At 41.3% G+C, this 11,885-nt stretch overlaps 1 protein-coding gene across 3 annotated transcripts in view; it reads right to left on the bottom strand.

The window, feature by feature from the left end:
- Positions 1-374: 374 nt before the first annotated feature.
- DNAJC13 (DnaJ heat shock protein family (Hsp40) member C13) overlaps positions 375-11,885 on the bottom strand; it is a 56,054-nt gene continuing 44,543 nt past the window's right edge. For all 3 annotated transcript variants that reach the window (XM_074900647.1, XM_074900648.1, XM_074900649.1), the window contains 12 exons: positions 10,969-11,060; positions 10,518-10,617; positions 9,974-10,048; positions 9,696-9,808; positions 9,122-9,291; positions 8,706-8,748; positions 7,613-7,786; positions 6,412-6,591; positions 6,028-6,168; positions 5,402-5,545; positions 4,489-4,588; positions 375-1,211 (listed from right to left, as the gene is read on the bottom strand). In XM_074900647.1, the coding sequence (XP_074756748.1) occupies positions 1,114-1,211; positions 4,489-4,588; positions 5,402-5,545; positions 6,028-6,168; positions 6,412-6,591; positions 7,613-7,786; positions 8,706-8,748; positions 9,122-9,291; positions 9,696-9,808; positions 9,974-10,048; positions 10,518-10,617; positions 10,969-11,060 (1,430 nt within the window). In that variant the 3' untranslated portion in view covers positions 375-1,113. The remainder of the gene's footprint in view (positions 1,212-4,488; positions 4,589-5,401; positions 5,546-6,027; positions 6,169-6,411; positions 6,592-7,612; positions 7,787-8,705; positions 8,749-9,121; positions 9,292-9,695; positions 9,809-9,973; positions 10,049-10,517; positions 10,618-10,968; positions 11,061-11,885) is intronic.

The raw sequence follows: 11,885 nt of genomic DNA, 5'->3' as shown, positions 1-11,885 counted from the left end.
AGAGTACCTAGAACTGGAAGCTTTCCACAAAGAAGTGTATCTTCTGTCAGTTCATTAGACTAAAATCATGATTACAATCTTTTGAGAAAGCAATAATTATTGTTTATATTTCCATCCACCTTCATTTCCTCTTGCTTCCTGCCAAGAATGTTTCTTAGGAAGTTGAGAATGTCAGTAAGTCAGTGGCTGGAGTGCATTTCAGGTACAGAACAACCTGCACTACAGCACTACCCATGGTTTGGGTATTCTGCTCCAGGCTGTCAAAACCCACACGATGTGTCTGTCGAAACAGGAATGCCCAGGAAGCCTATTTAGCTACTCTCATTTCCTCCCCTATTAAAGAACAGCTACGTAAGACCACCACCTTTCTCTCATTAACAAGGCTCTTAATTCCCTTTATTTTAAAATTTTATGTACATATGAATGATCTGTATAATGTACACTCAATATAGAAAGTTTTTATATACTGGATAATGTATAGAACATTTCACAATTACACTAATTTCTTACATAACATGTCAACTTTAAGGTTTTTTTGCTGAAGCTTTGTCAATTTGGTCAAGCCAGTTGTACATACGAATGTCTAATGCTGTCTGATCTCAGGAAGAAGATAATGTTAATGATTAAGGACATCAGTGAACTGGTGCAGGGACAAACCCCTTGCGAGTAACGTTCAATGTGGGTGATCACAGACTGGGAAAAGAAGGGGTGCCCTTTTAGTGGGGGTTGGTGAGGTCAAAGTGATTTTAGCCCAGTTCCTCTAGACTGTAGCTCAACTCCAGTCATGCTAAGTCATAAAATATAAAAACTAGGAAAGTTTGATTCACAGTCTTGTAAACAAATATAAAGGAACAAAATGTGCTTACGTACAACAAGAAAAAATTCTTGTGTACCCATTTCAGCTGATCCACAGAGTGCTTTCTTGTGTTACAGTGTGATAGTTAGAATCACTGACTTTTCCTAAAAAAACAAACCAACAGTTATAGAAAAAGGAATAACACTGTCATTAAACACTTGGAAAGGCAGTAAGTTCACTTCAATGTGTTGGAGGAAAGTGCCGTTCCTCATCACTGGCCAGTCTGCCCTTGTCTCTTTCACAAGGATTTCCAGTCCTTAGCTGCCGTCTCCCACTTCATTGTCTACCGGGGGTGGTACGTTGGGCATTACAGATGATGTCGTCCCTGCAGTAAGGTAACCAGCAACTCCAGGGCCTTTTGGGAGGAAAACAGAATACTGCTGATTAGTTTTGATTCTGAGGAGCAACTTTATTCCCTCTGGTAACACTCAAGTAATACATCAAAGTCAAACAGACACCTTAAACAATAGTATCTAAGAGCTTTCACTTAGATTCTTTAGAATCTAGGAACATAGGAATTAAGGCATCTTAGTCCACTAAGTGGAGTGGCTTGTGGAGGCCATTCTCAGACTTGCTCAGCATTTTTTATTCTGACATGCCAAATAAGTTACAGAAGGGCCCCAAGCACCAGCATTATCCATCTCACCTTCTGCTGCAGAAGTGGCAGCAAGGAGGGGGTGGCCTTCCTTTGCTAAGGGAAGGACCTGCTGCAGGAGCAAAGCACGCTCAGTTCAGGCACACGTTCCCCACTACTGGGCTCCACACTGACGCTTTCAGTGCTGCAAAGGTTTTCCCAGCTGAATATTTAAAGGAAGTTCAGTGGGCTGCCCCATGAACAAACAGAGCTGCCTAGTGCTTGTCAAGGCAGCTCCGCCTTCAGCTGGAGAAAGCAGCAGCATTTTTGGGATACACCAGCTCTGTACTGGAGATATAGAATCCTTACCATTAATAAATCTCTAGGCCGATTACTATAAGGGCAGTGAGTTTTGCACTGCAGACCAAGCCCCTCTCCCTCAGCTTGGAGTTTAAAACTGAGTCGTACAGAAACTTTCAACGAATGCAATAAAAACTCATGTTGCAGCACGAGGCATTTCAACAGCGACTCTTATGAGATCAGTGACTGTAGGAAACTCCCAACCCACAACATGTTCCTGCATCGATACAGTGACCAACCTGGTGTTGGACCTGCAGCCTATACAGCTCATCTTCAGCATGGTAAGTTCTGCTGGGTCCTCTACTCTCTCTCTAAGTCACCCTCACTGAGTTCTCCCACATTTACTATCCCTTCATGTCCCACCCTCCCTTCTCACACCACAGCCTGGAGCTGGACCATCAGAGCATGATTTGTCTCCTTGCAAACAGTCCCACCATACTACTGCAAGCAAGAGAGCAAAGCAAGCAGTGCCTGTGGTCAAAAAAAAAAAAAAAAGAGAAAGTTTTCTGGCTTCAGCAGGGGACTTCCTTGCCAGCCCAGAGGCACCTGCCAAGGCCAGACCCACTTCTATACATCCTAGTGCAAAAATGCCATTAGTTCTCCTGTCCCTCAGACCTTTCCATTAGGGAGGACTCCTAACCTCCTTCAGCAGTTTAATTCATCTGTAGTACCAGCAAGTACCAGCCACTGCAGTTATTAATTTTCTGCTCCTGTGTGCTTGAAGAAGGGGACTTTATCAGTGTTTTGCAGTTTGGGACCACACATTTGTTACAGTTCTAGACATGCATCTATTACTTGGAGTGCAGCAAGTGCAGCGTGCATTTTGCAAGATGGTATCTACCTGCTTTAGAGAGCTACACAGAAGTTAGCAAGCTGCCTGGCAGAGCAGATCTAAAGCCCACTTCTCAGGTGAAGGGGACTGCTGCCAGTTAGAAGGGAAGGAGAAGAGACACCTGAGGGAAGAGAAATAAGCAAGGGAAGTTTCAAGGGAAGTGCAAATAGCAAAGCAATCTGAAGCAAGACATAAGGCAGAATACAAGATAAGGCAGGTTAAAAAGAAAGCTTGTTGTTTGGTTTCCCTCTATACTTTGCATTGGTACAGCATCTTCATTCTACATTTGCAAGCACTTAAACATTAGGCAATTTAAAATGCAGCACAGGCCTTCAGGCAATTGGATAGCTACACTGCCCCCAGCCACAAGCCTGACAACGCCTGGCACGGTTTCAGTTCTTAGCCAGTAATCAGCCAGCGTTTACTTCGTATTTATAATTTATAGTATTTATGAGATACCAAGGAAATTCAGTACCAACTAAGTGTTTTGTCAAAGTGCCATTAGATGGTGCAGTAAACAGAACACTCCTGTTCAGCGCTAAAGCACAGAGCCCTGTGGGGAAAACAGCATCAACTGTTGCAATACACCTGCTCTCAAAATATGAAGCATCTGCTTCTAGAATGTTTAAGTCCCGGCACAAAAGGTTCTTGCTTCATTTTCTCAAAATACATGCTAGCATCTTGCAAGAAAAACTTCCCTGTCTGTACAGCCACCTGATTTATCCCTCACTAGTTCAGTTACACTGAAAAGCTTTTCCAAGTTTCCTATACTGGGTTAGATAGGGAAGTTCTGGGCAGCACATGGGAGCGTTCATACTGACATCACAAAGGACTTTGAAACCTTGCCTGGGAGGCTAAACTTTTAAGACCAAATGATTGTTCAGCTGATGGCTATTGAGGAGTCGGTTGCATCATGTGTTGCTTTAAAGTTCGCTACAGTATCATTACATAAAGTATTTTCAGATCTAGCACGGGATCTGTACTAGCAAAGTTTTGGGCAGTGGTACAACAGAATGTAAGTCATTAAGATGTGTCTGAAGTGCTGCATGCAGGTGAGGGAAGAACCAGAATTTGATTTGCTGTGACATAACTGTTCTAAGATCACATCCATGCCGTGCCATCACCAGCACCAGTTGCTATCCCTCACGTGGGCACAGCACGCACAGCTAGAGGCTCCTCTGTGCTGCTAGTGGGACTGAGGTGGTTCCCCACGGTGCCATTTCAGTCTTGGTGGCACCAGTGGGGGACTCACCCAGGGTCACCACAGCTGTGTTCAAGTGCATGCCACAAGCTCCATGCAGAGGCACGAGGCTGTTCCCACCAGAGACAGGCCCTGCCAAACCTGACCGGAACATGGCCTCGCACTCTGAGCTACTCACATTCCAGCTGCTCCAATACTACAACTGCATGCCTGGCACTAAAGCAGCATGATTCACATGGCACAATCCATAAAGACAGTCCAAGTGGGTTTGGAAGAAGTTTGCTCCTCTCCCCAACCTTGGAAAACAACTTGTTCTATAACTACTAATCCTGAGAAAGCATGAAAAGTTACTGTGATCCATTGACTCTGATTACATCTCTGCTTCATCACTACAGAGCACTTGCAAGTCTTGCCAGCATCCAGATTCCGTTGCTCTGATTATTTCAGAAGTATGGACACCAAGGCCTATCCAGAGAAATGCATTCTCAGCTACGAAAAAGTTTGGGTTTTGGTAAGTGTTTTAAAAACTTAACTAGTTTTAGAGCACTGAATGTTTAGGCCACATGATGGCACTAGATCCTGAGTATAAACAGTATCTCCAGAGACAAGTCTGACAATTAACAGTCCAGTATGATTCAGAACACAAACAGGAAAGGGTTGCTAACCTGTGAGGTATCCTGCTGTTTGTGTCTCAGAAATGAACAAGTCATGTTTCTGATCCTTGAAGGCACTCCACACAGAAGAACGAGACAGAATTTCATTTACCTACGGTATTTGAAGAGATTAACACAGTGAACAAGTGACACTCATTACATTCTAGGGGAACAAACTCATTTTCTAGAACCAAACCATTCTGAAGGGATTACCAAATAGCATGGCAATAGTTTGGGTCACAATACAGAATCACACATTTCCAAAGAGACTGTAGAAATTTGCTTTTCCATTTGAATTGTGCAGCTGAACACAGTTCAGAAGGCTCATAAAATCATTTAGTAGCTTGACTTGCTTCCTCTTTCCCCAGTTAGATGACTGGGAAAAGCAACCCTGCATGCAGCCACTTGCCAAGCATCTAGAGCTTAGGCAGAACAGGGCCTCCCCTATACTACAGAAAATAGGGCCAACTTGGAGGAAAGACCCATCCCCAGTTTCCCTCCCTCTGAGAAAGCTTTCAACACAAGGATAAGAGAAAGGCACCGAGAACTAGCACAGTTACTGAGACAAATTTTACCAACTTGAATATAAATCCATAACACAGCTGCAGTTGTTTACAATAGTATTTATCCAGGAAACAAAAAAGCAATCTACAGTTCTAACACAAGTTCTGAAGAGTTTTCAGTAGAAGCCTACTAGCTTATAGAACGTTTCTGCACTTAGGATTAGTGCTCTTTGCAGGCATCAAACCGATGACCTCACCACAAGAAAGATGGAGATGTTCCAAGCCATGATGATTTTGTAGTTACCTGACGTTAACATTTCAGGTGGAATGATGCACATGATAGTAATAAAATTAAACAGGGGATGTTCAGAGTTTGATATTCCAAGTGTACAAAGCCCAGTTAGGGGCTTGTCAGTACCTACCTGTTCTCCATACTGCAGGCTGCGAGACATGGATTTCAGAGTTTTAACAATCTGAGCTTTTGTTGCAGATGGGCTTTCCAGGTTCTCAAGACCAATACCTTCAAGCAGCTTTAGAAGGTAAGGGACCAAATCTGCTCTCAAAGCCTGCAAACATACCCAAATGAGTTGTCCTGACAGAGACTAGGAAGCTTCACACTCCATAATGTTTTGCATTACTAGCATCAGTGTGGATCAAAAGTGCCAACAGCTGCTATTAAATATGTTCAGGTTAGTCCATTTTTCTTAAGTCATATAAATACATACAAAAGAAAGAAAAGATACTGTCCACCAGTTCTGCTCTGTTTAGGTGTAAATTAGCTGGCATTCCTACATTATCCGTCCTCTACAGACACAAGCCAACGCTATCCTACACATTAAACTTGAATGCTCAGGTAACATCTTTGAACAGGTCTGCGTTTTGGATAAGGGACTGAATTCTGACTTCTCCAACAGGAAAAACAGATTGGTGAGATGGCTTCTAGGAAGGCTCCTGGACACAAGTAGAACAGTACCTCCATTCTTATGAATGGTTTAGATACCCAAATATAAAATACCACATTTTCACAGTCTGAGAATGTACTACTTACTTGGGCTACTAAGTCATTTTGTTCCTTCTGAAACATTCGATTAAGTGCTTCACAGGCTACACCAACTATATCTGATCTCTTTTTCATTCCATTCATGAGAGGGCTAATGGTCTCTAGTGATGCCATTGCTCGAACACAAAGCTGTAGAGACAAAAATAATCCCAAGTACTTTATGCTAAGCTTGATGGTTAAGGTAGATATGGTCAGCAAAGACCACAAATTTCTCAGCATCTTTAATCTATCAATTCCCCATTAATTAGCTTTAAGTCCCTGCTCCTCTAGTACACAGTATCTGTAGTTAACATAATGCCTTCTAGGAACACTAAACACCACATTTAACTCGTTATGCTTTTTTCTCCCCTTGAGCACTTAATGATTCAGTACCTCATTGTCAGACAGTATGTGCATGACTCGAATGGCACTTTTAGGAATGGCATTGTTCTTGTGATTCATAGCTTGGATTATCTTGTGAAGATGACCAAGAGGAGGAACTTGATCAGCCAGCTGAGGCTGGGCACTGAACAGGCACACAGTTGCTGTTGTAATGGTTTCTAAAGTTTCCCCCTGCAGAAAACCAAAAAGTAAAAGGAAGCACAATTCAGTGAAGACTTATGCATCACCATAATAGCAACATTTCTCACTCGCTCCGCATTACAGGTCTTTTCCCTAATGCTCTGATGGTATCACTTCGCTTTGCAATTGTTAAGACAAGAGCATGACCTAAACAAAGAACATGATCAGCTCCAGTAGTGGCAGACATTCACCAGTTTCATGAACACAGATCACAAAAATTTCTATTCCAGTATCTAGAGAAGCCGGTGTGCAGCTGCAGCCTCCACAGGGACAGCAGTACATGTGCTAGCTTGCTCAGTGGGAGCACGATAGCACAGATGTTTAGGCTGACCACCTGAATCCTTAAAGGGTTCTGCAGTCTGGGCAGCAGCACTCTCCACACTTGCTGTATTCTGCATGCCTACACAAACTGCTATCACATCTTTGTAATAAAGATGCCATTTATGCAATGGGCAAAACAGTTCCCTCCCTGCAAGTCTAACCCAGAGCCTGTCCAAACACTGTTTAAAATTCAGTTTTTAGTAACATCACTAAGTTACTGACTTGAACATTGTTCTCATTCAAACTGTAACACATCAGCTCTGCATTACACTAATTGTTAGATGCCAGTCCCGTATAGATCACAATTTACCACCAGAGTGGGAAGTTTGCGTTGCAGAAGTGTCAAGAGCTGAAAATATTTAGGCAGTGTAGAAAAAGTGTCATTTTCTTAGGTTGGTCAGTCATGGAATAAAGACACTTCATTTGTTAAGTCTCATCTCTACCACAAAATAAGCCTCTAAGACTTACTGAAGCTAGTTCTGTGGCTTCAGGGACTTTAAAAGCACTGACTCATGTTCAGAAGCTGCCTAAACATATCTACATGCTTTTACAGAGAGTCAGAAAGCAGACAAAAATAAATCATCCACATTGGAAAGGAGGTGTGAGAATTCAAGTTAATCAGATACTAAAAGACAAGTAGCTTAAGACTGCTAAACAAATTCAAAGAGTAGAATCAGAAAAATCATCTTACATGGGGGTTATTTTTCTCCAGCAGTTCAGTAAACTTTTCCAATAGTGCAATGAGAAATTCTCTTGGTTTCCGTAAAACCCAGGCCGGCTGGGCAATAAAAATCCTTAGGAAGACTCCCCCTACTGAAAGTTCACCTTCTGCCTCACCATACACCACAGCAAAGTCTTCAGGCAGCTGTTGAATTGTAAAGTAGGAGGAGTTATTGGCAAGGGTATTTGTGAGAGCTGCAATTGTTTCTCTAACCTCATGACTCTTAAGTGGTAAGGGTCACCAAACAAACTGTATTCTCCAAAACTAAGCTGTGCAAGACCAACAAACACTTCATCTTGAAGAAACATGAGGTAAGAAGTCAGAGTAGGAAGAACAGTGCAGGTAGTACCACTGTGGTGAAATTTCTTTCGAACAACACAAGTAACTGAGTCTACAACTACACTAGTGGTTTACCACTAGTTCAAGACAACTACCAGCAACAAGGCTGATAAAACAGCCCTTTCCTTTCTTCTCTGCACACTTCAGGGGAAGGTTTCTCACCACCAACCTAGGGAAGTTTCCACCTGAATCAAACAGCCATCCTGCATGTGTTTAGAAGTTGTTTCAGTGTTGAATTAGAGCACTGTCGGGAGGAAGTCATGCCTGGCCTTTCACAGATTGGGGAATACTGCAGACTGAAACATCTCATGGACTGACCTCATGTGATGGAATGGCTCAGGACAATAATTTTTGAGACTCAGTGACTTACTAACATTCCTGAACATTTACCAAGAGCAACTTCACTACAGCTATGTAGTAACTGACAAAACTTTCCAGCAAACTGGTATTCTCCTTTGCTGCTGACTTTTCGTAAGTTTTAGAAAAACCTGAACTACCAGGAAATTGAGTATTATGGGCCAAAGCACTGCCAATAAAGTGTCTAATTTCAAGGTACAAGTAGTAACGAAAGCATCAATTCAACATTAAAGCAGTTATGTTAGCACAGCACAGAGTTCTGCTGGTACTTGAAGAGGAAATCCTGTCAGAGTTACATACACACATATATTATCAGCTGGCTATAGTCTCCCTGAGCACACTCAAAGCAGAAACAGTATACTTTTACCTTCCAGTTAGTGTCAGGGTTGTCCCTCTGAAGTTTAAAGTGCCTTTAAAAAGAAAGTAAGTTTTAATGAGCAGTAAAAGCAGCAGTAGTCTTCCCTGCTTGACAACCCAGTCCCCCTCCGCCATTGTGAAATATTTTGGGTTTCTAAACCCCATTTTCTCTGCATTATAACCCCCTCCCAAATCTTACAGCAGTGAGCAAACACCTGGATTGTGCACAAACCACGCCTGTGTCACTGAGTTACAGGTACAACATACAAACACTGAATAAGTTTCTTTTTACTGGTCTGGTTTGCAAGGATTCTACTTTTTACATATAGAGTTCTCTCTGACAGTTCTTCTATAGCACCTCCAATTTACTGCCACTAAAAGAGTGTCTCAGTTAAGGAAATACTTAGTCAGTAGGTCTCCACATACTCAAGCATCATTTCTCGAACTGTTGTTGATACTTTCTCCCTGGAGTTGTCATTCCAAATTAACTCAGGATTTTCATGAGTTCCCTCAAAGATATGAACAGCAGCTTCAGGGTTGTCTCTCATGGCATCCATGAAGACTCCGGGTAAAAATTTCATTAGTGTAATTCTAACCTAGAAAGGGTGAACAAAATTGACATTTGGTATACCATAAGACAAACTGACAGGAAAATGGAGAACTCTAAGAACTCCAATTATTTGTAGGGCAACAAAGCCAACTTCTAGAACACAAAACCAGAAAATAAAATAGTGCTCTGTTTTAAATAGCGATAGCCAATGACAGGTCTGAAATCCAGGTGTCTAAGTCATTATAATAAATAGTATGGTTTCCATTTGTAGTTACAATAAATAAAACTGCTTCTAAAAGTCTGCTCACAGATTAAGAGTTAACTATTTTGAAAACGCCAGATTCCTATTCACGTGAATGTTTCAGTCACAGAAGAGGGGGTTTTTTGTTCCATCTTTAGAGGGGCAGGTAACAAGATAAGAGTTCCAACAAGAGCTGTTAAGATTCTTACCTTTGGACCCACCAGCTTATCTGCAGTCATTTTGGCAAAGAGCTCTGCTGTTTGGGCTCGGACCTGTGGATGAGTTGAGTTGCAAAACATATCTAGTAAGTAGATTAATGCACCTGTACAAAGAGATAGGAAAACATTCAAATTTTTTTTCTCACCATAAGTAGTATAGATTCACCAATTCCATGTTGATTGTTCTAAAGGGAAGAGTAAGATTTCTCCACTGTATTTACTTTAAGTACTGTGTTGCAGAAACATTTGCTTTCAATGTAGTACTATACCTTTTGCCATGGCTTCTTTAATTATTTTTGTGCTAGATGTCAGAGCATACAAAGTTTCCAGGACAAGCTGCCGACCTGTCAAAATAAAAAGTTTTAAGAACTTTGTGCCACATACACTATTAACTAATCAAAGACGAACTAAACTGATCTTAACAGAAAGCTGTATCAAAACTGCAGTAAAGCTTGTGACAATTGCAAGCTTAGGGATTTCTGGCTAAATTCAGTTAGTTAAGAAATGTCAGATCAATCATACGTTCTAGTATGGCATAGCTTCTTAATTAGATATTTACTACCTCAATTCCCTAAAAGAATTAGTCAATGAAATACTACACAATTCAAACAATTTGAATACCTGCAATTCATATGTTTCAGCTCATACATTTAAGGCAACAAAGAGGTTACACAGAACTTTTTTTAACCATCCCCACCAAAATGCTCTTTTAACTTAAAACTCAGTAGTAAGATCAGCCAGCTGCATTCTAATTAATTTCTGAGTTGGAAATCCTTTGCCTCGCAAGACTATGAATTCTATGGTAGTACGTACTTGAAGGTAAGGAATGCAGGAGTGCCAGTAAGTTAGCAAGAACCATTGCCTCAGCAATGTTGTTAACACATTCTTGGTTACTTGTTACTATGTTCACTACCTGTAAAAGATCAGAAACAACACTTGATTATATTCCAGCTGTGAAGACATTGTCCAGAAAATGCAATGTATGATGGAAGTCAAGTCACCTCCCTGGCCAATATAGCTAATATTTACAATATTTATTCCTGCCACCAAATTGTCTTGTCACCTCAGGAAAGAAGGGAGCAAAGACACAGGCAAGAAGCTATCACTTGTTCCTCTAAGGAGGAACTGACACCTTACAACCCCAATCTTGATATTTTTTAGGGGCTATTCTAACAGTTACACAATCAAGTTTGTTTATGCTCGTTACATAGAGCATCCAGATGGGGGGAGGGGGGATAGGGTTTTTTTTTGTTTGGATTTTTACCTCCAGAGCCAACTGCTGCACCTGGCCAGCTCCATGAACACGCAGAAGGGAGAATATCAACTTAAAGTGACCTATGCATTCACACTCAGAACCTGTGAGAGACCAGATAAGTTATCTTCTTGCTAGCTAAAACATACACTGAAGGCCATCCCAAGCTCACATTTCACTGTACAGTGGGATGTTAAATACTACACGTCTGTACATAGCCTGCCACAGTAGTTCTAACAGCTCCTACAGAATTAGAAAATTATCAAGTCCTGTCTATTAATCCAGTTTCCACAAAGTCTCAGGTCAACAATATTTCAAAAGCAGAGGATACTTCCTTGCGTAAGGCAAGTAACCGAGCTAGTTCTTGAACTACCTAGTTATCTGCACCCTTACAAGACAAATAAGCAAGTTCAGTTATTTTGTAATTTATCATCAGTACTTCTTGTCTTCAAACACATTTCCTCCTGATTCTCCCAGCTCAGAGTAGGCTTGCTATCTGTAGCAGTAACAGCTGCCTTCAGTGTTATAATTGCTAAATACAGAGAGAATGCAGGCTGAGAACAACCTAACCAGCTATTATTAGAAGCCATGATAGTAACGTAAGTTGCTTTTAGAACTAAAGTACAATACAGTAGGAAAACATCCTAATCATGTGTCAGGCTTTTCCAGTCTGTACATTGATACCTGGTCATAGATCTCTGTTGGTATTAGCTGCCCACTCTCAAAAGCATCTTCTCCTCCTGCTTTAATAAGGACCTGACATGTTTTTAGGTGTTTACTAGTAGGCAGTATTCAGCCCAAGGTGGTTCTTTTTGATGTGAGGAAGTTTAAAAATCAGCTAAAGATTATTTGAAGGATTACAGAAAGTTTCATTTAAGAGGTTTGTCCTCCTGGCAACAGCAGGCTAGAATTAGAGTTAAAATCCAATG

This window comes from Athene noctua, chromosome 2 (genome assembly GCF_965140245.1).
Source record: "Athene noctua chromosome 2, bAthNoc1.hap1.1, whole genome shotgun sequence".
NCBI lineage: Eukaryota > Metazoa > Chordata > Aves > Strigiformes > Strigidae > Athene > Athene noctua.
This window is presented reverse-complemented; position numbering and strand designations above follow the sequence as displayed.